This window comes from Dasypus novemcinctus, chromosome 29 (genome assembly GCF_030445035.2).
Source record: "Dasypus novemcinctus isolate mDasNov1 chromosome 29, mDasNov1.1.hap2, whole genome shotgun sequence".
Taxonomy (NCBI): Eukaryota; Metazoa; Chordata; class Mammalia; order Cingulata; family Dasypodidae; genus Dasypus; species Dasypus novemcinctus.
The window spans coordinates 290,990-315,608 of record NC_080701.1 but is presented as its reverse complement, the minus strand read 5'-3'; the positions used below and the strand labels follow the sequence as shown (position 1 = coordinate 315,608).

The following is a 24,619-nucleotide window of genomic DNA, read 5'->3' as shown; positions in this document are numbered from 1 at the left end:
TTCTGTTTGGGATGATGGAAACATTTTGGTAATGGATGATGTGCACTACTGACAATACTGGAGCATAATTAAGCACTGAACTACATATTGGAATGTGGTTTAAAGAGGAAATTTTAGATTCTATATATGTTGAATAATTTTTTAAATGGGATTGTACAAATAGTCAACCCTAATGTAAACTATGGATTGTAGTTAATAGTATAATTATAATACTCTTTCATCAACTGCAACAAAGATACCACATTAGCGTAAAATGTTATTAGGGAAAATTGTGTGGATGAGAAGGGATATATGCAAACTATTTTCTGCAAGTTTTTTTCTGTAAACCTATAACTTCTCAAATATGTATATATATTTATATATACAGTAAGCACTATGTATATATTAAATTTGAGACTTCATTTCTTTAAAAGACCAAAATTCCAAAAGACAAGTTATCAAAGAAAGAATCAAAGTTCCACCTAGTTAAGGGAAGTAATTTGCTTCCTCTTTAAGATACACTAATTTACTATGACCCTAAAACATCTGCAGTTTTAAGTGGATTTACTGGAGCTCACTGAAGCCCCAAAAGTCTTATTTTGAATCTTTTAGAATATATAAAGTAAAGAAGTCTATGGGCCCAAATGCTCCTCCATCATTTGAGAAAAAGGCATACAGTGTTAATTTCTTAGCATTGCAGAGGGCACATGATCAGATAATTTCTCTCAATCCCAAATGGCATTTTTTCCTTTAAAGTCCCAGAGCATTTTCACAGTTGCATATCACCTTTTAACAATCATTTTTACTAAAAAGACTTGCCTGAAACATATCTTCTTATGTGCTAACAAAACAAATACATATACACACCACATTCATTAATATTCCCATCTATTGGCTGAATCCTACATAGTCTAGGTCTTCCATCTGTTAATTCTTTCTTTGAACTTCTTGCATTTTCCGTTTCGGATAAGATGTAGAAATGTGGAGAAACAACAATGGAAACCGAGTCAATTACAAGTGCAGACACAACCTGGTAGCATCGCCACATCACCACTGTGAAACAGCCGTTTTTCAGGTTTAAGGAGATCAGTGCAGACAAGCAGGGCTTGTGGCAAGAGGTTACATGATGGCGAAGACCTCTTCCTGATGGTATGCATTTTCATTAGATCATACTGATTCTAAAAGCAGAGATCTCAAAAAACAACTTAACAATTGTATTTTGAAGAGTCTTTCAATGCTAAAAATTTAACTTTTTATAAAGACTTTTAGGGGATAAAAAATGCATGTGTTTGAAACAAAGAAAAAGTCAATTTGAGTTAAGAATGAGATAACAACTTTATTATTAAGTGATCTCAAACCAGTTTATAAACTAACTCCTTTGCTAGCCACACATCAATACTCCAAAGGAAACAAGAATGGATTTCTATAATACTCCATAGCTTAATGAATATTCAATTAAAAGAAAACAAGAACAGGGAACGCTAAATTTGATCTTCCCTTCAAAAAATTAAGTATCTACATTTAAATTATAAAAATTTCATTATTTAAAAATGAAACCACCTACATGTGAACATTAAAGGTAAGAGAGATGGTATTATGAATTAGGCAGCATTGCGTCCGATTGCTAACACGTCCTACTCTAATCGTGGGGAACGTGGCATCAGTGTCAACACAGTGGGACATGGACCACCATCTATTATCTCTATACAGTGGCTTCCAAATAATCTCGTCAGGGCTGCTCTCCCCCCGGCTACGTCTCAACTTAGAAATGCCAAGTGGGCACTTTGTTATCTTCCTGCCGTCCCAAACCAGAAGGTCCAAGACCAGTAAGCGCTTTCAGTAAGCACAATCTGCTAAAAGAAAAAAAAGTCCCTTAACGATCCTTTGACTCCTTCAGTGACTTCGCCGAGAAGCTCTTTATGCTCACTGTACCTGCACTCAACCTAAAGGAAGGAAGAAAGGGCCTAGAGAAGGAACAGGACTCGGACGGGTTTCACGGCAGGCTCAGCAAGGCTCAGTTGAGCCGAGTCTCCGCGCTGCTCTAGTGCTCTCCTTCCACAGCCCACAGACGTGTCCCCAGGCTGGAACAGGAAGGCGCGCACCAGCGTCACAGCGACCACAGCTCACCGCAGCCAGGATCAGCGTCGGGGCCGGGATCAGCATCGGGGCTGGGATCAGCATCAAGGATGAGATCAGCATCGAGGCCGGGATCAGAATCAAGGCCAGGATCAGCGTCAGGGCTGGGATCAGCATCGGGGCCGACGCTGGCATCAGGGCTGGCATCACAGCAACCGCAGCTCATCCGCAGAGCTGGCAGCTGGTGCCAGCGCTACGATTCTCTTGGCTTCTTTGGGCCATCTTCTGATTTTGCCCCTTAGCCCAATCAATCACAAAGAGCAGACTATTTTTCCCTCATACTCTGTCCTATCGATTCCTTTCTTTTCAATACATGACCCAGGCCCTAGATCACAGTATCTAAAATGGTGAGACATTACATCACCCTCCTAACTGGAATATTCTAAAGATATTCTCATTTCCCTATTCCCGGTTATATGCAATTGTGCATTACACCGTTTCTCCACCTTTTAGGGTTACATTGCCCAATGGTATTACATTGAAATGGCTTCATTATTACAAAAATATGAACATAAATAGGCGTGAATCATAACCATGCCATAACCTTAATAGGAAAATTTTAAAAATTAAGTGACTTTTGTAAAATTAGTTTTCAAATATGGGTAATACTACATATATAAGACTTTTTCTTTGAAACTGAACAAACGTATGGTAATGTTACAAGATATTAGTATCAGGTAAAAATACAACCAAAGCAAACTATGGAGAGTAGTATATAGTAATATATTAATAATCTTTCAGTAAATACACTAAGGAAAAGAAACTAGACACAAGGTAACATAGTGTTTGATTCCATCAATACGAAATATAAATACAAATAAACTAGAACAGCAGCTACGTAGAGAACAGGGAAGCACAGAGAGATTGAGAGGTGATGAGTTTTTGTCTGTTTCATTATTATTATTATTTTACTGGAATAATGAAAATGCTCTAATAACGACTGAATTGATGAATGCATAACTGTGTGATTGTACCAAAAACCATTGACTGGATGAATTGTATGCTAATAAGTATCAATAAAACTGCTTTGTTTAAAAAAATTAATAATTCAATAGCACAAATAACTGATGACAAATATTAAACATGTTTTTGGTGAAGTTATTCAATAAAACACAATCAAAACATCCTATCAATATATAGACTAAACTGGAAAGTTAATTGCGAAGATCTTTGTGTGACCACACTCATTTCTCAACATCTGGCACATGTATAAGCATTAGAGTTTGCTATGTGAAGAAGTACCAAATTTGTTTCTCTCCATAACAAGCAACAAATACCCAGCCACCTTTAGTTTCTCCTCTGAGATTGTGTCTGAAGTATTCCCAGCTCTACATACTAGTCCCCAAATGAAGGCTCTCTGTGGCCCCAAGGTCCACATTAGGGTGGACCTTCACGCCTCTCGAGTGGCTCAGGTGAGGTTGGACCTTCACCCCTCTCGAGTGGCTCAGGCGAAGGTGGACCTTCACCCCTGTCGAGCGGCTCAGGCGAAGGTGGGCCTTCACCCCTGTCGAGTGGCTCAGGCGAAGGTGGACCTTCACCCCTGTCGAGTGGCTCAGGCGAAGGTGGACCTTCACCCATCTCGAGTGGCTCAGGCGAAGGTGGACCTTCACCCCTGTCAAGTGGCTCAGGTGAGGTTGGACCTTCACCCCTCTCGAGTGGCTCAGCTGAAGGTGGACCTTCACCCCTCTCGAGTGGCTCAGATGAAGGTGGACCTTCGCCCCTCTCGAGTGGCTCCAAGGAAACAGAGCCTCGATTCTACCTGAAGCCATCCTGGCATGGAGTCACCTCCCCAGCTCCAAGCCTCAAGGCTATTTCAAGCCAGAGCCTGTAGACTTTCAGAACAGAAGAGATCCCCTGGGTCAAGCCAAACTAAACTAAACCAGGACTACTAAGCTAGAATTGTGAATGGAACCTTCAAGAGAAATGCTGTTGACCATAGAGCGTTGTTAAAATGACACTTCACTCATTATTCAAGCCCAACTGTACTAAGCACTCCCTGCCAGGAATTTAAGCCAGATCCTTAAGGGTGAAGAGAGCTCTAAATTCCTATCTCTGGCATTGTTCAATACAGTGGCCACTAACCATGCATGGCTACTGAAATTTAAACTAATTAAAATAAAAAATTCATGCCTGCAGTCAACATAACCATACTTCAAGTCCTCAACAGCCATATGTGGCTAGTGGGCACCTTACTATAGAGTATTCCCATCATGGCAGGAAGATCTACTGGACAGCACTGCTCCAGATGCCAGGTCCCAGGAGTGCTTATGCTTTGGTTTGAACTGAGTTTCCATTCTCCACCTTCTCATACCTAAGTTTCACCCATCTAATGTATATATAATTCAGTGATTTTTAGTATATTCAGAGTTGTGCAACCATCACCACAATCGAAATTTAGAATATTTTCATCACTCCCAAAAGAAACCCCCTATCTGTTCTCAGTCGCTCCCCATTCCTCAATTTGTTCGCCTTCTCCCCAATTTGTTCACCTTCTCCCCAATTTGTTCACCTTCTCCCCAAGGAAGCCTGAACAGAGAGGGGTCAGGATACCCACGGGAGCTGCCAAGGGCAGCTCAGACAAAAACAAGGCATGAAAATAACAGGTGTCGCCCAACACTGGGAATAAGAAGTGGCATTAATTAAAGATAATAGTGGTGAGAAGAGATTCCCCTCTAGTGTGTCCTTTAAAATACAGGTCAAACGGTCTGAAATGAGCCGTCTTCTCTACAGTAAGGAGAGGAGCTGGCCTCTCTTGTAGACATTTGTTGATCCCATCTCCTCATTCAAAAGGCTCCAAACCATCCCTCCTCACTGAGGAAAAACCAAGTCCCCAGAGCATCAACAAGGCCCTACAGAACCCGGCCGGCCACCTCTCCGTGCGGCTTCATGCGGCTTCTCTCCCAACTCCTCCATTTCCCAGCACACGGACCTCCACAAACAACATCCCAGGAGCCAGCAGGGCGCCGGTCCTCCCCTGCCCGTCTCCCTGGGCCCCACCTGCTTTACTTCCCTCCAGGGCACACAGCCCATCTGAACTGCAGGGCATTCTGTTTGCCTCTTGGGGTAGGTGAAGGCAGAGACTGCAGGTGTGGCTCACTACTTCATCGTGACCACTGGACAGGTCTGTGGGTGTCAGCCTCTCCAAGCCAGGCGCTCCTCTCCACAGCCGGGTGTCATTCCTTCTCCACACAGCTCCCTCCCTCAGGCAGCGGCTCAGGGCACCCTCGGGCCCAGCCCAGCCTCCTTCTCCCTCCCGTGCTGATGAGAGGCAGCTCGGGGACCCTCTGTGCTTTCCCGACTCTGCTCCTGGAGATTGCTGTGGAAAGTATGGGCCACAGGGGCCTGCTCTACCTCCAGATATCAACATCCTCAAATACCACGCAAGAGAGGGTCTACGCTAGCACCAGGCACACTGAGATTCTCAGGCCTTACTTATCCCTCAGGATCATGCTTGAATAGAAACCCTTCTTCATTTGATGAGAAAAAGATGGAGAAACACAAAGAAAATATTTAAAAAACCTAAAACACAAGAGTGGAAGGAGGAAATAGCTATTAATCCAAATGTCTAACAAAAGGAAAAAGGTTAAGTATAAAAGGTCAATTCACTGAAATAATTTAAATGACTATCAAGATTATGTTACAAAAGAAAAATACTAAGGAATATTAAAATTAAATTTCAAAATATGAAAAAATATAAAATCATCTTTAGTTTAAAAACAGAAGCAGTGTATACCCAATGATGATAACCTTCTAGAAATTATAACTACAAATGAATAAAGTTTATAAGGAAAAAAAGTTTTTTTCTTTAGGATGAAATCATATTTATGTTCCCTAATGCTGTTACAGTATTACTTAACTATAATTATTTTAATAATAAAAATGGTTATACTGGCCAGGGATTTTACTGAGGACAGACCTGGACCTTTAAAATACACAACTTGGGAAGCGGACTTGGCCCAGTGGTTAGGGCGTCTGTCTACCACATGGGAGGTCCGAGGTTCAAACCCTGGGCCTCCTTGACCCGTGTGCAGCTGGCCCACGTGCAGTGCTGATGCGTGCAAGGAGTGCCCTGCCACGCAGGGGGGTCCCCGTGTAGGGGAGCCCCATGCGCAAGGAGTGCATCCTGTAAGGAGAGTCGCCCAGCGCGAAACAAAGTGCAGCCTGCCCAAGAATGGCGTTGCACACATGGAGAGCTGACACAAGATGATGCAACAAAAAGAAACACAGATTCCCGTACTGCTGACAACAACAGAAGTGGACAAAGAAGAACACGCAGCAAATGGACACAGAGAACAGACAACTGGGGGGGAGGGGAGAGAAATTAATTAATTAAAAAATAAAATACACAACTCAAAACAAAACTGGTCCTTACCCTTGTGCCTCTTCAGTTGTGGAAAGCTGCTAATTGTAGTTGCTTGGATTATTTCCACTACAATTTGATACCTGATTTAGGGAAAAAAAAGAAAGAAAAGCTTGAACAAGAAAAAAATAATTATCAGAGAGACATTTAAACTGTCTTTGTACAAAATGAATATAAAACAGATGGAAAGTGTGGGCTGAGCACGTCCGTCAGGCTGGACGCTGTGCTGGTGCTGGTCAAGATAAGACCATGGCGCTGTCCCAGCAGCGTTGCCCCTGCCCACACGGAAGAGGGCCTGGAGGTGAGGCTCAACCACCCCTCCCTTCGTTCTCCTCTCCCTGCTGGTAAGCAGCGCCTACCGACTCTACCTCCTGAGTCTGCACTGTCCAATGAGCTGGCCAAAGCCACGTGGGGCCATGTCCACTTCCATTCCAGTCACACCAGCCTAGCCCCATTTCAAGTGCCAAACAGCCCCACACGGCTCGTGGAGGCTCAGAGGACAGCACACAGAGCACAGCTCCACCGCTGCATCCTCAAAGCCCACCTCCCTCCTCCGGCCGCCTGCCAGGACCTCCGTGAGCTCCCTCGTGACTTCCCACCAAAACATTATCCCAGAACAAGAGAAGGAGCAAATAGGGGCCCTCTGGAATCAATAAACTGTTAAACTCTCCCGAGGTAATTCCGGTGCCTGAGGGGAGAACTGCTGGATTAGAGAACCCGGTGTACACATGTGTGACTGCAAAGACTCGCAATCAGGAAAAACAAACTGAATTCAGTTGGGCCCTGACAAAACTCATCTATCCTGAGTGTTTCTCAGCCCTTAACTACTGATTAAGAATGTGCCCATAATAGAGCTATTTAACTTTAATTCTTACTTTGAACATAAACCATGCAGCATTCTAAGATTTAATGCTGCATGGGACTGGCTTTTAGAGCACAAAATAACATGCATTCTTCAGTTTTCAACTAAAACTCAGATAAGAGACAAGAATCACTTGTAGTCACAGCCATGCACGGGTTCTCTGTCACGTCTCCTCTCTCCACCTGTGTAATACAAACGCACTTGAAGAACAGGATCTGCACTGCCAGGGTGCCACCTGGGTACCACTGGCACTCGCCCAACATCTTCCTAAATAACTGAACCACAATAAAAAAAAAGGGGGGGGGGCGGAGAAAGAGAAGAAGAAAAAGAAAAACAAATAAAGAAATAACTGAACCACAGTTTTTTCACGGGAAGCGAGTACCCAACTAGAAACGCTAACTGCTCCCTGCCAGCAGGGGTGGCCATCTGGTGCAGCTCAAGCCGAGGAGATACAGGAAGACACTGCTGGGAGGAGACTCCAGGAAAGCTGAGGGGAAGACTCCTCAGAGATCCCTCCTTTCTTTGCTCTTGCCCTTCCTCTGTTGTCCTGCCTGAAACACGGATGCAGTGAAGAAAGGGGCAGCAGTCACCATGCAGCCCAGTAGAAATGGTGAGACAGGAAGAGGGGTGCAAGCCGACGGTCCCAGGACATGACACTGCGTAAAGAAAATCAACTCCTTGCTTTTGAAGCCACTCTGTGCCCAGCTGTCTTATGGCCAAATGCCATTCTACCTGAGATGGCCAGCGTCATGTGTCAACCTGGCGAGGCCATGCTGTCCAGCTGTTTGGTCACACAGGTTCTGGCCTGTTACTGCGGGGGTATGTGATGGGTGGATTTGCCTCTGTGACCAAGTGACCATATATACAATGAAGAAAGGAGACTGCCCTCCACAACAGGAGGCTCTTCGTCCAATCTACTGGAGGTCTTAAACCCAGAACTGAGGATTCCATAATCTGAAAGAAGAGTTTCCGCTCAACCTCAGCCAGCCAGCCTCCCATGAGGAATTCGGACTCAGCTTCATCGTCTCCTTCATTAGTGTCCAGCCTATGGCCTTCCTGGACAGATCCAGCCTTGTCAGTCCCCCGTGGTCGCATAAGCCAAGGCCACCTAACAAATCTCTTCATATCCACACCTTCTAACTCTCAACTCGGGTCCACTGGTCTATAGGTCTGTCCCTGTGCAAGTACCACACTGTTCTGATTACTGCAGCTTTGTGATAAGCCTCAAAATAATTAAATGTGAGTCCTCCAACTCTGCTCTTCTTTTCAAGGTGGCTTTGACTATTAGGGGTCCCTCACCCTTCATGACTGGCTTTTCCATTTCTGCACAGAAAGCTGTTGGAATTTTGATGGGGCTTGCACTGAACTTGTAAATTGCTTTCAGTAGAAGTGGCATCTTAACAATAGATAGTCTTCCAGTCCACAAATACAGACATCCTTCCATGTGTATAGGTCTTTGATTTCTTTTAGAAGTGCTTTGAAGTTTTTTGTGCATAAGCCCTTTACAGCTTTGGTTAAAATTATTCATAGATACATAATTCTTTTAGTTACTATTGTTTTGATGTGTTCCTGTAGAAGTGACCCCTTTATCAGTATATAGTGATCTTTTCCCCTTATAACAGTTTTTGACTTAGTTTATTTTATCCGATATTAATGTAGCTACCCCAGCTCTCTTTGGTCACCACTAGACCTGCTACATAAGCAGTGGTAAAGGCAGCACTTCAGAATGAAAGAAAATGGCCCTAGACAGGGAATCAGGGCAGTAATTTCCAGTAATTGTAAGCATATATATAATCATAAATGCTAATACTATTCTACTGTATTTTTAGGCATGTAACTCCACTTTTTACTTCTTATAGGTCTAAAATGCAGATGCTTAATAAGTAATAATAAACCTGTCATTTTGGACCTACAATATATAAAGATATAATTTGCAATAAGTACAATATAAAGGTTGGGAGATCGAGAGGTATAGGAACAGCACTTTATATGCTGTTGAAGTTAAGTTGCTAACAAAGCGCTCCTCTATTCACTGCTACCCTCTAACAGTTTTCCAGAGGTTTGAAAAAGATGGCTCTGCCTGGTTTTGCAGATTTAGATTTTAGTGTTCAAAGATTCTGTGGTGGGAACAGCAACCTGGAGCCTCTTATGCCACCATCTTGGTTGACCAGAAGTCTTGATTCAATAAATATTTGTTACGTTTCTCCTAAATTCTAGATATACGGGAATTCCAGTATCATTCCCTGCTTTCTGGAAGCTCTGGGGATATATAAGACTAAGGGGAAAGCACTCAACTAATAACACTTATTATTATAAGGGTTACATAGGAGAGGGATCAGGTGTCATCCAGTGGTTGAGCGCCTGCTTCTCACTGTATAAGGTCCTGGGCTTCAGTCCCCAGTACCTCCTAAAAATAAAAACAAAAATTTTCTAAAAGTTTAAAAAGATTACATAAAATAGATCTTTAAGAGATATTAAGTTTAAAAATGCATACTGGTATATACAATTATGATTACAGATACGCAAAATATGTGGATCTATGAACCATAGCTACAAAGCAAAATAGAGATGTTAGGAAGATGAAGGGTGGCTGTGTTAAAATGGCAGAATTATGAGACTTTTTCCTTTTTTCAAAATGTTATCTATTTCTATTTCAGCCTGTTCCAACTAAACTCATCTTATTTCCCACAGAGTAAACTCTCCTTCTTGCTTCATTTCTGCATAGCACTACCATCCTTCTATCCTTCCAGGCTCAAAATCTCATCATTTTAGATATTTACCCCACCAGTCAGAGTCCTATTGATGTGTCCTGTGAACTGTTTAAAGTCAGCTCATTCCTTTGTCTTTCTTCTACCTCTACCCTACCTGAGACCTTCTTCTCGCACGTGAGTCTAAGAAATAGTGCAAGTCTTCTGGCTGGTGTCCCTGACATCAGTCCTTTCTCACAGGCACCGCCTTGAAACACCCGTCAAAACACCTTCCCAGAAGACCCCTTTCGCCTCATCCTCCTCTGCTCAAAACGTCCAGCAAGTCCCTGACAAGTCGACATTTGAGTCTGCCACTCCCTTCACAACTTGACTGAGGCTCTCATTTCCAACTCAGCTTCTTTTTGTTCTTTTATATGAACCTGTACTTAGGTAGAGTTTATGTCTATATTGCTCTCTCAAAACCACGGCTGCTCTCCAGGACTGTTTGCTCTTGGGAGGTGCTCTCCCTACTTGTCCACAAGATCTTGTAGCCATTACTTCCTCTCTCAAGCCTTCCCCAATCCCTTTGATCCACCTTAGGCTCTCTCTTCTCTGAACTCCTATTTTACTTTTGCTCTACCTATTTATCTATTTTATATTGCTGTTTTAAAGAGTCACATTTCCAGAAAGAGTGTTGCTAACAAAGAAAATGATGTGTCAATTCATTCTGAGGCACAGCATTCCTTAAGAAGATGATCACATCTGATCCTGTGACAAAATTTGGCTGTGTCTATTATGAAGATGTCCTAAGGTTACAGTAAGGATGGGCAGAGGGCCTATTAAGACTGCTTCTTCATCCATTCAGTAACTAACAAAAATTTCACCTAAGAGCCATCTTTTTCTCACCAACTGGATTATAAGCCCCTTGAAGATGGAGGCTCTATCCTGTACTCCTATAACAATAGTTTGGTACTGAACATATGTATGATAAGCACTCAGTAAATATCATCTGTATTAATAAGAATTAACAACTTTAACACTTAACAGGTATAAATAATATTCTGAACAATCTGTTCTCTTTTTATTCTTAGTGATTCATGCTTAGTGATTCGAGTCATTAATGGTACAGAAATATACAGTATCTGAAGAAAGTTAAAATTAAAACAAAATCATAAAATTATAAAGCCAGCAAACATTTCTAGATCCCTTTCACTAGCTACCAGGTACCTATTGAATTATCATATGTAATTCTCATAGTAAGGTGCTGTATTTATCCCACATTACCGAAGAGTAGACTGGGGCTCAGGTGGATTAAGAAATCTACACAAATGCCACTGCTTTTAAGCACTCGGGCCAGAATTACAAACTTGGGTGAACTGACTGTAAAGCTCGTGCTCCTAACCAATTTCCTTTTCTTTTTTTCTTTTTTTGGCTTTTATAAAGGGCATTTATTTGGGGTAAAAGCTTACAGTTATAAGGTACTTAAGAGTCCAACTCAGGGAAGCGGACTTGGCCCAATGGATAGGGTGTCCGCCTACATAAAGGGAGGTCCACAGTTCAAACCCAGGGCTTCCTTGACCCGGGAGTGCACCCCATAAGGAGAGCCACCCAGCATGAAAGAAAGTGCAGCCTGCCCAAGAATGGCACCGCACACACGGAGAGCTGACACAAGAAGACGACGCAACAAAAAGAAACACAGATTCTTGGTATCGCTGATAAGGATAGAAGCGGTCACAGAAGAACACACAGCAAATGGACACAGAGAGCAGAGAGCTGGGGGCGGGGGGAAGGGGCGAGAAATAAATAAATAAATAAATAAATAAATAATCTTTAAAAAAAAAAGATCCCGACTCAAAGTACTGTAAGAGGTACTTCCTCACCAATGCCAGCTGCCATGTGCTGAAACAAGGCGGAGGGCGATCTCCACGTGGTCTCTCAGGGCTTCTAAACTGGTCTTTGGCTTAGGGTTTATTTCCTTCCAGGCCTTTTCAGGGACTCAGCTGCTCTTTTCTCTTCAGCTGCAAATTTTCAGGTGAATGGCTCATCCCTTCCCAGGGCTTTAGATGTTTGAGCCTTCTCCTTGTCACATGGGAGGACAGAAATGACCAAGTTCTCTCTCCCTCCCATGTCCATTTATATCAGCTCCGAGTCACACCCTACCAACCTGTTAACCAATTTCCTTCCACCCTAGAATCCATATAGAAGGTTAGTACTCGTTTTGGAAGAGGCTTTCCAAAGTATACAAGCAAAGCCAATTCCAGATAATTTTTCCAACCTTACTGCCTTCTACATCCCTCTTGGATATTGTTTCTGCCAAACCAGAGCACATGTGACACACAATAGCTCTTTCCTAACACCCTGTGTTCACTCTCTTTCTTCTCCCTCTTGCACACAACTCCTCTCCCTTATCTGCTGAAATCGTAATCATTCCTAAATGCTCTTTTCATGGCCAATCCTCTCTGAAGCCTTCATGGTTTCCTCTCTTCTGCAAGATGAAAAGCTGGCTCCTACCTACTTCTTTAGCTCTTCACAATCACTTGCTTCATATTTAGCTCCTTATATCTACATGGGTCTCCTAAGCTGATTTACAGATACCATGAAGGCAGAGGTAGAATCTAAGGAACTTTCTACATACCACTCTCCACATAGAGTTTTACACACAGGAGGCATTTGAAGATGATTATTGAATTTGTAGCATTCTTTTACTTGACACCAAAAGGCAAAGCAGGAATGAGTGATTTTTTACATTGTCATTTTTTTCCCAACAAATCTATCACAACATATATATCCAAATGCTGGCTCTCCATGTAGCACAGGCTTCCCAGAAATCTGGGAGGCTGCTCAGGATATATGTCACTTCCTGTCTTCCTCCAGAGGAGAATGCAGCCCTGCAATGCTGAGCTTAGTTCAAGAACCAAGACTGGGAAACGGACTTTGGCCCAGTGGTTAGGGCGTCCGTCTACCATATGGGAGGTCTGCGGTTCAAACCCCGGGCCTCCTTGACCCGTGTGGAGCTGGCCCATGCACAGCGCTGATGCGCGCAAGGAGTGCCGTGCCACGCAAGGGTGTCCCCCGCGTGGGGGAGCCCCACGCGCAAGGAGTGCGCCCGTGAGGAAAGCCGCCCAGCGTGAAAAGAAAGTGCAGCCTGCCCAGGAATGGCACCGCCCACACTTCCCCGTGCCGCTGACGACAACAGAAGCGGACAAAGAAACAAGACGCAGCAAATAGACACCAAGAACAGACAACCGGGGGGGGGGGGGGAATTAAATAAATAAATAAATCTTTAAAAAAAAAAAAAAAAAAAAGAACCAAGACTGTGTTTGTAAACATTTCCTTAATCAAACTTTCAGAAGTATATTGATTATTAGTATGTTTTTCCAAAATGATCATGTAAACTAAAGTATTAAAAGGAAGTGGTAGGGAAACGGAATTGGCCCGGTGGTTAGGGCATCTGTCTACCACATGGGAGGTCCGTGGTTCAAACCCCAGGCCTCCTTGACCCATGTGGAGCTGGCCCATGCGCAGTGCTGATGCGTGCAAGGAGTGCCATGCCACAAAGGGGTGTCCCCCGCGTAGGGGAGCCCCACTCACAGAGAGCGCACCCTGTGCAAAAAAAGTGCAGCCTGCCCAGGAGTGGCACCGCACACACAGAGAGCTGACACAGCAAGATGATGCAACAAAAAGAGACACAGAATCCTGGTGCCGCTGACAAGAATACAAGCAGACATAGAAGAACACTCAGCAAAATGGACACAGAGAACAGACAACTGGGGGGAGGTAGGGAGAGAAATAAATAAAAAATCTTAAAGAAAAAAAAAAGGGAAGTGGTGTAACAAGAAGTCAGTTGTGTTCCAACTCTGGCGAGATCCTACGTCCACGGTATTCCTTGTTTCAAGGGCTCCTCCTCTAGTTGCCACCTCACCTCTCTTTAGTTTTGTTACACTTGGCTAAAGATTTAGAGATTTGTATTTATGAATTCTCCCAGCTAATCTGAAACTTGCCCGAAATTCTACCTAGTCCTTCAAAATAATTACCTTAGAAATCTCTAGATTTATTGCCCCTCTATTCATTATTCAAAAAGCCTTGGAATTCTAATAGGATTAATTTCAAAGTTATTTATAAGTCAAACAAAAAAAAAGTAGGCACATTTTACACAGGTTTTATTTTTGTTTTTTTGTCTTTTGTTTCCTTTAATGTTACTTTAGAGCCACGTTCTTGGGTAGACACATTCTGGAATGTTTTGGGAGAGTCAAGGTGGGACAAACCCTAGGTTCAGGTGGTTTTAAACATTGTTTTGTAATTAAACAGTTTTATAATAAAATAATAAATTATGGGATAGAATGCCATAAACATATATTTAAGACAAATTTTTAAAATTTTAAATAATATCCAAAGTTGCCACAGGCCACTTTTTGCTAGGCTCCAATATCCAGAAAGCACTATCTTCACTAGAGGTACTTCAGTTAAAGTGATTTTAGCTCGCTGAGCTGGAGCGGCTTCCCACATTCAAGGTACTCTGGATAATTCAGGAAGATTTCAGTGTTCAGAGCGCAAGTTCTGGCACCAGCTGGCCTGTATTCAAATCCTGCTGCCAGCACAAATCACATCACCCAGGGAAATTTAAGGTTTCTAAAACTCAGAATTCTCATAGGTAAGAAGGTGATATAATCCAGGATTATTATGAATGTTAGAGGAGATAAAAGCTTTACAATATTTAGAACCATGCCTGGTCTACTATGGGAGTTCAATAAATGTTAACTATTATTCTTCCTTGCCACCACCACTACTTTACAAATATGTACCACCTAGGAAGATTTATGTAGATGTGCTTGTAAAAAACTTACAAATATTTTCTGAAGTAGTCTTTCTTCCTGATTCAAGAGTGTTATAGCCCAATCAGCTAAGACCATGGGACCAAACACGGACAAAATCAGGTTTACTGACCAGTGCAGTGAGGGAGGGAGCGCTACAGCTACCGCAGTGGAAGTTACAGAAAGCCAAGGCAAGACTGTGGAAAGGGACCAACTCCAAGCGGATCCTGGGTCCTGTCTCTGTGGAAACTATTGAGCTCGAAATGGAAGGGTAAGCCTGGGAACTCTGGCTTGCAGCTCCTGCGGGTACACATTCAGGCTGCTCTGGCCAGCCCCGCGTCTCCAGGCAGGACAGGCGTGTCTCCTGACCGGTTCTCGGCAAGAGGGAGGGGGACCTCAGGATGCTGGAGAGCCCCCGTCCTGGGGAGGAACCCTGGGTCCTGCTCCCCTCACAGCTGACTTTACTCCAAGCTGAAAACAAGCCAGGCAGGTTTAACTTTCTCAGTCTGAGCCAGTTTTTGCCGCCTTCAAAGTAACACAAAACCTGAGAAAATACACAAAGTGCAACATCCAAAGCCAGCTGCTACTAACATTTGGTATTTCTTTATAATCATTTTTCTATGCAAACATAGAATTATTTTTTATGACTGGGTTTTTGCTATATATATTGCCTTACAGCCTTTGTATTTATCAGTTTATAGTTAATATCTTCCTATACCATTGAATATACTTCTGCAACATGGCAATCCATTGTATATAGGTGTATTAGTCAGCCAAAGAGATGCTGATGCAAAACACCAGAAAATGGTTGGTTTTTATAAAGAATATTTATTTTGGGTAAGAGCTTACAGATACCAGGCCATAAAGCATAAGTTACTTCCCTCACCAAAGTCTGTTGCCATGTGTTGGATAGAGCAAGATGGCTGCCAACATCTGCAAGGGTTCAGACTTCCTGGGTTCCTCCCTTCCTCAGGCTTCTTTTTCCTGGGCTCAGGGTTTCCCTCTTCCTGGGGCTTGCTTCTCGTTCCTCTGTGTGCTTACTTTCCCAGGGCTCCAGTTTAAGCCTTCAGCATCAAACTCGAACATCAAAATCCTTAACTTTGGTCTTTGCCATGTCTTTTATCTGTGAGTCCCTACCCACCAAATGGTGGAGACTCAACACCCTAGTGGCACAAGAGGTTTACATAGTTACTTAATGAAGTAAACCCATGAATCCAATATAATCTAATATGCCCAGAGGAAAAGATCACATTACAAACATAATCCAGTACTTCCTTTTAGAATTCATCAATAATATCAAACTGCTACACTCCACATTCTGAATTCCAAAAAGACATTACAATATTAAAAAAAAAACCTTAAATCAGTTACAATGCCAAGCACTAAATCATATCACAATCAATTTAAAGAAATAGTTTATCTTGCCGTAAAGTCCTGTCTGCTATAGACCTATGAAACTTACAAAACAATTTATCTGTTTCCAATACACAAATGGACAAAGGATAAACATTTTCATTACAATAAGGAGAAATTGGGAGGGTAACATGAGTCATGGTCCTCCACAGTTCAGTAGACTGCAGGGCATCCTACATTTGATTTCAGTCTGAGAGTCAGTCTTAAGATGATGGTTTCTTCCCCTTGGGGCCATATGGGGGCCCACCCACTTGCCCAATAGCCATTTTCTTGGTTCCACTTCCATCAAGCATGCTTGCCCAAAGGCCATTTTCTTGGTTCCACCCTCATCAAGCATCTGGGTGTCGACCAAGCTCCAGACCTCACCCTCCAAGAATGTTGGGGTGATTGCCACACCTTACCCAATCTTTGGGTTACAGTCTTAACCCCTCTATTACAGTAATATGAAGACAATATTTCCCCTAACCTTTGGCATACAGGCTCAACCCTCTCAGAGCAACGAGTTGACCACCTGGCCTTCCCTAACCTTTGGCCTACAGGCTCAACCCTCTCAGAGCAAAGAGTTGATCACCTGGCCTTCTTAATCCATGGGGGACAGGCCCATCCCTCTCAGACCTGTGGGGTGCTGACCTTAATCGCCCTAATCCTTGGGGAATGTGCTCCACCCTCTCTGCACTCTGGGGCAGCAAAACTCTCCCAGAACATCGAACAGGAACGTCCACCCTCTTAAACTGCTGGGGCAAACTCACCCTCTCTGTACACATGGTTGTGGTTCCTCTCTTGGCCCAAGGTGATGTCCTAATTCCAGATTTCAGCTACCATGGTTTTCCTCTTAAAGCTGTTTCTCCTTCAATCTCTCCTTTCCATGTCCTTTTTATTCCAGGCTGACAGTGCTTTTGTTCATACAGCTCTCTCAAAAACCTTGTTGGTTTAGCATGCAGGAAGCAGGGGTCCAAGCTATCACACAGTAAGACTTTTCACAAGTCTTTCCTAGATAACTGCATCTTCAATTTTGATTTACCAGTTCCAATTTTAGTTAAGTCCTCCAATGGTACACTTTCATCTGAGAACTTGCAGAATCAATTTCTATTTCCTTTGTGCGCGACAGTTCAGTCCTCACCATATTCCTCTCGTGTAACATTTTGCTATAAGCTGCAAGCAGAAGCAAAGCTGCATTCTTTGGGTTTACTTTGGAAATTTCTTCAGCTAAATGCCCAGGCTCACCATTTTCAAGTCCTGCCTTCCATAAAACACCAGGAGTTAATCTTGCTAAGCCCTCTGTAACTTTAAAACACAGATCACCTTTCCTCCAGTTTCCAATAATAGTTTCATCATTTACTTCTAAGGCATCAAAAAAAGTCTCTCTAGCATCCATATAGTTATCTAACAGTCTCTTAAAAGCAATCTAGGCCTTTTCCATCAAGCATCTCACAATTCCTTCAAAAAATACCCCTTATCATTTATAAAACTGTTCCAGCATTTCGGTAATTGCAAAAGCACTTCCTCACTCCTTGGTACCAAATTCTGTCTTAGTCAGCCAAAGGGGTGCTGATGCAAAATAACAGAAATTGGTTGGTTTTTATTAAGGGTATTTATTTGGGGTAGGAGCTTACAGATACCAGGCCATAAAGCATAAGTTACTTCCTTCACCAAAGTCTATTTCCACATGTTGAAGCAAGATGGCTACCGATGTCTGCCAGGGTTCAGGCTTCTTGGGTTCCTCCCTTCTAGGGTCTTGCTTCTTCCTGGGCTTAGGGTTCCTCTCTTCCTGGGGCTTGCTTCTCTTTCCTCTGTGAGCTTACTTCAGCATCAAAACTCCAACATCAAAACCCCTTAACTCTGTCCTTTGCCATGCCTTTTATTTGTGAGTCCCTACCCACCAAAAGATGGGGACTCAATGCCCTAGGGGCACAAGAGGTTTACAGAATTACTCAGTCAAGTAAATCTATAAATCCGGTATAATCTAATATGCCCAAAGGAAAAGATCAGTTTACAAACATAATCCAGTATTTCCTTTTGGAATTCAACAATAATATCAAACTCCTACAACAGGCATCACCTTTTTTTTTTTTAAACTAAACTCTCATTGTTGTGCATTTTGGATTACTCCGAGCTTTTCTCCATTTTTAATAAAATTGTAAGAAACATTCTTAGAGAAATCTCTGCATACATTCATAATTATTTCCTCAAACTACATTCCTGTGAGTAATTATTGGACCAAAAACCTAAAAAACTAAAACTATGTTCAGAAAGGTAAAATTTCTACTCCAACCCGTAGTATGTAAGGCTATTTTCCCACCTCTTTGCCAAAATTGGGTAACATCAATTTTGTGTATGTTGGGGACATGTCTCAGAGCTTTCAACATGCTAATATTCATTGTAACTCTTCAAGAAAGGGTAAAAAGTACACATTTCCCATATTTATTTGACCACCAAACCCTTCTGGGGGGTGCACCTCCCAGGGCAGCTATTCTGAGAAACACTGACTTGGAAAGGGTGCTTGGTCCCACTGTGGGGCTCCCCCTCCCCCTGGCTTTGCTGGCACTCTTTCCTGGCTGGGAAGTTCTTTTCATCCTCTGGCCACTTGGTTTTTATTTTCCCTTCAGTGTTGTGCTCAGCTCCCATTCCTGGGCCTTATGACAGAAATGGCCAGTTATTTTATATCCCCCAAATGGATCCTAAGCAAAATCTCTCAGCTTCATTGTAAGGAGACTGAGGAATTTCACTATGCTCCACAAATGGCCATGCACTAGGAGTCCATCAAATTTTTAATCTTTGCTAATATTACCAATAAACTTACTTGAATTTTTATGTCTCTGAGGACTACTCAAGGAAGACAGCAATGTTCTCAGTTAGCTTTTCAAGAGACTTGATTAAATGGTATTGAGCAGGAAGTGCCATGAGCAGTAGCACAAACAGGAAGAATATTTTAAGTTAGGACTTAGAGGAATTAAGAGGCTCTTTCCACTAAAGGGGCTTTCAAACCTGTTTCCCATTTTTCTAGTGTGCAGAAAGATTTCACAGAAATCTTCCTAACATGCTTCCTAGCCATCTGCCATTCACAGAAAGGGTAATATTTGAACAGAACTCTGGGAATAATTGGTTATCCCAGCCCTGCCTGGCACCCCATGGGCTGAGGAGCCTTAATCTCCACAGAGCTGGATCTAAGTCACCAGTTAGGAAGTCCTGGGCAAGAGCAGCCAGAGGCATCCAGAATTTACGAAAACATTTGCATGCACAGACACTAAATATTATTATTACATACACAGGAAATAATATGGAAATGTATCCCAGGAATTAATAGTTTTGATCTGTTTGTGAGAAGTGATTTTTATTTCCTTAACCTTGTTTACCTATATTCTTATTTTTCCTGAAACAACCATATGTTATCATAAATTCATTTTATGGTCCCCAAAGCCTACAGAAGTTACATGCTACTGAAGCCACCAAAGCTTTACAGCCACAGGCTATCTAATTCCTGTTAGTGAAACTCAAGAAAATAAAAATTTTTTCTCTCAGCTACCTCTATCTACTTCCTATTAATGTTCTTCGTATTTGCATATTAGCTATTTTATCACAATAAAAAGTGTTGAGGAGCAGATGTGTCTCAAGTGCTGAGAACCTGCTTCCCAGATGGGAGGTCCCCGGTTCGGATCCCAGTGCCTCCTAGAAATAAGGACAAACAACAAACAAAAAACAAACAAAGAAACCAGCTCAGGGGAGCTGATGTGGCTCAGTGGCTGAGCACCGGCTTCCCCCATATAAGGTCTCGGGTTCAGTCCCTGGTTCCGGTATCTCAGGGAAAAGAAAAAACAGCAGAGAACAAAGGACAGCCTCCAGGTCTGTTCCTGAGACAACTATGTGGAGCGAGAAGGGATGGTCCAGGGAGGCAGGGCTGTTTGAAATTCGACTGAAGAGCAAAGGCAAGGAGTTGTCTCTCACTCCTCAGTCCCGGAAAGATGCCCGCGGAGGGCCCAGGACGCTCAGCAGGACTCAGAGCAACCCTGGGTCTGTGGATCGATCGGGGGAAACACCCTCCAGTGCTTTCTCCCAAGGTCCTCTGCCAAGCACGTTTCCAGGGCCATAAAGGTTTCAGAATTACCAGGATTCCACACCTAATGCTGCCAGTTTATATTCCTCCTTATAAAACAATTTAGCGTCTCTTCTAGAGGAAGTTATCAAGCATTTCCCAAGAGTCACTTGAACTGAAGGCTTAGAAAGGGACTGAGGTCAGAAGAACAGTCACTCAGCTGGATTGAGTCATTATTCCAACTTACTCAAATCCAAAAATGCAGAGCTTTTGCTTCTGATGTTCAAAGCACTTGAAGAGCTTGAACCAGCATGCCCTACCACTGGCTCTGTCCACTGTCAGGAACACAGCTTAACAGCACGGTGGAGGGTACAAAAGAGAACCCAAACCAATGGAACTGAAATAGCGCACAAAGAAATCCCCACTGCTGGCGTCTGAACCCTACCACTCCTGCTGGAGACAAGTCTACTGCGGGGAAACGGGGGCAGGAGTGAGTAAGCAGCCCTGTACCTTACTCTCATTTACCAAAAGCCACTCAAAAACAACGGAAGGCCACTGAGTGGATGACTCCATCCGTGTGAAATGCCCAGAAGAGGGAAATCCACCAGCAGTTGCTGAGGAGACAGGGGAATGAGAAGTTACTACTAACGCATACAGGGTTCCTTTTGGGGTGATGAACAGGTTCTGAAATGGTTTACACAACCTTTTGAATATACTAAAAACCAGTGAATTGTACACTTTGAATGAAGAATTTCATGGAATAGGAATTCTACTCTAACCAACAAGAAGAGGTGTTCCTTAGCTCAGCATTCCCGCTGCTCCGTAAGTTCTGCAGAGCTTATGGAGGGCTTCTGGGGTGAGCCCTCAGTACTGCCCTGCTTATGAGAGCAAGAGGAAGCGATCTTTGAGAAAGATTTACGTGCTCATGCTGTTTTATTTCATCACATATTAGTGGGGAAGGGAAGACATAAAACTAAAACTTCTAGTGTAATCTTTGGTCATTCAGGTTAAAGCAACCCATGATGTTCCTACTGTGAAAAAAAGAAAGTTGCTCAATCATCCTGGGGCAACAGGTATCAGGATTCTGTTAGTTAAAGGAGACACCCAGCTCCTACAGTCATGACAGATGACTCTGGAGTTCAGGGCCTTGCAGTGGGCCCTACTTTGGAATTTGTGCTCATGAGTGTGATGGAGTTGGACTCAGATGTGACCTCTCTACACATCCCTCTTCGGTCACTTTTACTGAACCGCGGCTGGCGCTGGTGTTGGTGTACACTTAGGAGACTTGAATCTCTGGACTGCCCGTGTGCCAGCTGGGCCCTGAGTCTCAGCAGAGTTGCAACTCCTACTCTCCGGTTCGCTGGTCTTGCCCAGGTCAGCTAACGGAGGTGAAGATGGTCAACCACCACACGAGGGAACCAAGAGAGACTACAACTGCAAGTAGGAGAATTCCATCCATCAGCCACGTGGGATCTAAGCCCCCTCTCAATTAGAGGTGGAGTGGACATCGACATCCCTGGGTCTTCAGGATGGAGGAATAAAATATGGATGAGAGTAGACTTACTGGAATTCTACTATAGAAATATTGTGACCCTAGTAATGGAAGAAATTATATCATTGATTTGGAGAAGTGGCCACGAGAGTTGCTGAAGGCAGAGGGAAAAAGAGGTGTGATATAAGGGCATTTTCGGGACTTGGAGCTGTCCTCAATGATACTGCAGGGACAGATGCAGGACACTATATATCCTATCATAACCCACTGAATGGACTGGGAGAGATTGTAAACTACAACGTAAACTATAATCCATGCTGTGTAGCAATGCTCCGAAATGTACTTATCAAATGCAATGAATGTACCACACTAATGAAAGAAGTTGTCTATGTGGGAGGAGTGGGAGGAGTAGGAGGAGTGGGGGGTGTGGGGAGTGGGGTATATGGGAACCTCTTATATTTTTTAATGTAACATTTTGCGTGATCTATGCAGCTTTAAAAAAAATTAAATTAAATTAAATTAAAAAAAGGATAACTTGCTGAATGATACTTAAAGTGCTTTCTGAATTAGCATTTAAATGGTCTGAGCCTTTAGCAGTATATTTCAAAGAAGACAGACCATTATTTCTTAACAGATAATTCATCTTAAAACAGGAACTACGCTCAGACACAAAATGGCAGATGGTGCTCAAGAACCAGTAGGTGGCCATCAAAAATTACTTCTGCTAAGAAATCTCTGTTACACCATTAACTGTTACCATGTATGTTGTGCTGAAATCTTTTGTTTGATACACAAAATAGAACACTCATCCACAGGTTTGGAAGACAGTGAATAATGATCTGACCCACAAGTATCTGCCACTATCAATCCTAGATTATGTTATTTTGAATTCCCATGGAATTACTGACACATTATTTAGCGGGGGAAAAAGCTGATGGAGTCAATACAATGATAATCAACATAAGGTGTTTTCTCATAAACAGTGTCTTAGAGAGAAACTCTAGTTCTACAGAGAGCAGTCCTCAGGTTCTTCTGGCCACACCACAGGTAGCACATCTGGGGAACACTGATGAAAAGCAGCAGGTCAAGTTGTACTGGAGCACAGGGCTGAACAAAGACTGCCTTTGAGCCGAGGGTGCCATGTGTGCTGAGGAGAGGGCAGGGCCGTGCTGAGGAGAGGGGAAAGGGCCGTGCTGAGAAGAGGGGGCAGGGCTGTGCTGTCCCTGTGCTGAGGAGAGAGGGCAGGGCCGTGCTGAGGAGAGGGCAGGGCTGCGCTGTCCCTGTGCTGAGGAGAGGGCAGGGCCGTGCTAAGGAGAGGGGACAGGGCCGTGCTGTCCCTGTGCTGAGGAGAGGGCAGGGCCATGCTGCCCCTGTGCTGGGGAGCAGGCAGGACCACCCTGTGCCTATGCTGAGGAGCGGGCAGGGCCATGCTGTCCCTGTGCTGAGGAGAGGGCAGGGCTGCGCTGTCCCTGAGCTGAGGAGAGGGCAGGGCCGTGCTGAGGAGAGGGCAGGGCCACGCTGAGGAGAGGGCAGGGCCGCGCTGTCCCTGTGCTGAGGAGAGGGCAGGGCCGTGCTGTCCCTGTGCTGAGGAGAGGGCAGGGCTGTGCTGTCCCTGTGCTGAGGAGCAGGCAGGACCACCCTGTGCCTATGCTGAGGAGTGGGCAGGGCCACACTGTCCCTGTGCTGAGGAGAGAGGGCAGGGCCGTGCTGAGGAGAGGGCAGGGCCGCGCTGTCCCTGTGCTGAGGAGAGGGCAGGGCCGCGCTGTCCCTGTGCTGGGGAGCAGGCAGGACCACCCTGTGCCTATGCTGAGGAGCGGGCAGGGCCACGCTGTCCCTGTGCTGAGGAGAGGGCACGCATTTATCCAAAAGAATTCTAGGTCCCGTCAAAACTAGTCACAAAGTTATAATGAGTATCACAGAGCCTACCAAGGTTATGCTTGGAAAAAGAAGCATGAATAAAATCCCCAGAGATTATATCCCATAAGAAATAAAAATTACTCATAAGCAAAGCCATACAAATGAACCCATTATTATACACTTGCAGTGCTCAGAGCTTATAAGAATACAGTGCCATCTATAATTTATTCCTCTTAGATAATACATTATTCAGATCAGGTAATTAAGTGCCATAAATCACTTTATTGTTGACCCTAGATCAAATACAAATGTGGCAAGTCTAAGATCCTCAAATAGTCCAAAAGGCCCAATTTCAGCCAATATTTTACTTTTACATCAGTGATTTACCAGAATTACCAAAAAGAAGCAAAACTGTCAGATGAGGACCCTGAAACAGAAGGTGAGGAGAGTAGGAGAAGCCTAGAAAGTCCACGAACTAGACAACACTACAGTCACAACGTGTGAGTGCACATATTGTAATAAGGACAACAAACGCATGCACCCCTAAAATATTTCAAGTACGATAAATGAGAGCGCGCTCCCCTATAAGAGAGAATCCCGAGATATTTTTCATATGCGTTTTCTCAAAGTAATTGGGCCTCGGTATTTTCTAAGAAAAATGATAACCAACACAATGTTCTACACTGTAATTAAAAAATACATCATCTCTTCGAATGCTTTTTAAAGGTAAGCCTCTGAGCAGCCAAACAAGTATTCCTTACAATTGAATAGCTTTTTTTCTATTTTTTTTTACTATTACATTCAAAAAATATAAGAGGTCCCCATATACCCGACACCCCCCCCATCCACTCCTCCCACATCAACAACCTCTTTCATCATTGTGGGACATTCACTGCATTTGGTGAATACATTTTGGAGCACTGCTGCACCACGTGGATAATGATTTACACTGTAGTTTACACTCTCCCCCAGTCCACCCAGTGGGCCATGGC

The 24,619-nt window shown here is 43.5% G+C and overlaps 1 protein-coding gene across 6 annotated transcripts in view; it reads right to left on the bottom strand.

Moving 5' to 3' along the window:
* SNX25 (sorting nexin 25) overlaps nucleotides 1–24,619 on the bottom strand; it is a 175,889-nt gene that overhangs the window by 57,850 nt on the left and 93,420 nt on the right. For all 6 annotated transcript variants that reach the window (XM_071212559.1, XM_058289873.2, XM_058289875.2 and 3 more), the window contains one exon: nucleotides 6,488–6,558. In XM_071212559.1, the coding sequence (XP_071068660.1) occupies nucleotides 6,488–6,558 (71 nt within the window). The remainder of the gene's footprint in view (nucleotides 1–6,487; nucleotides 6,559–24,619) is intronic.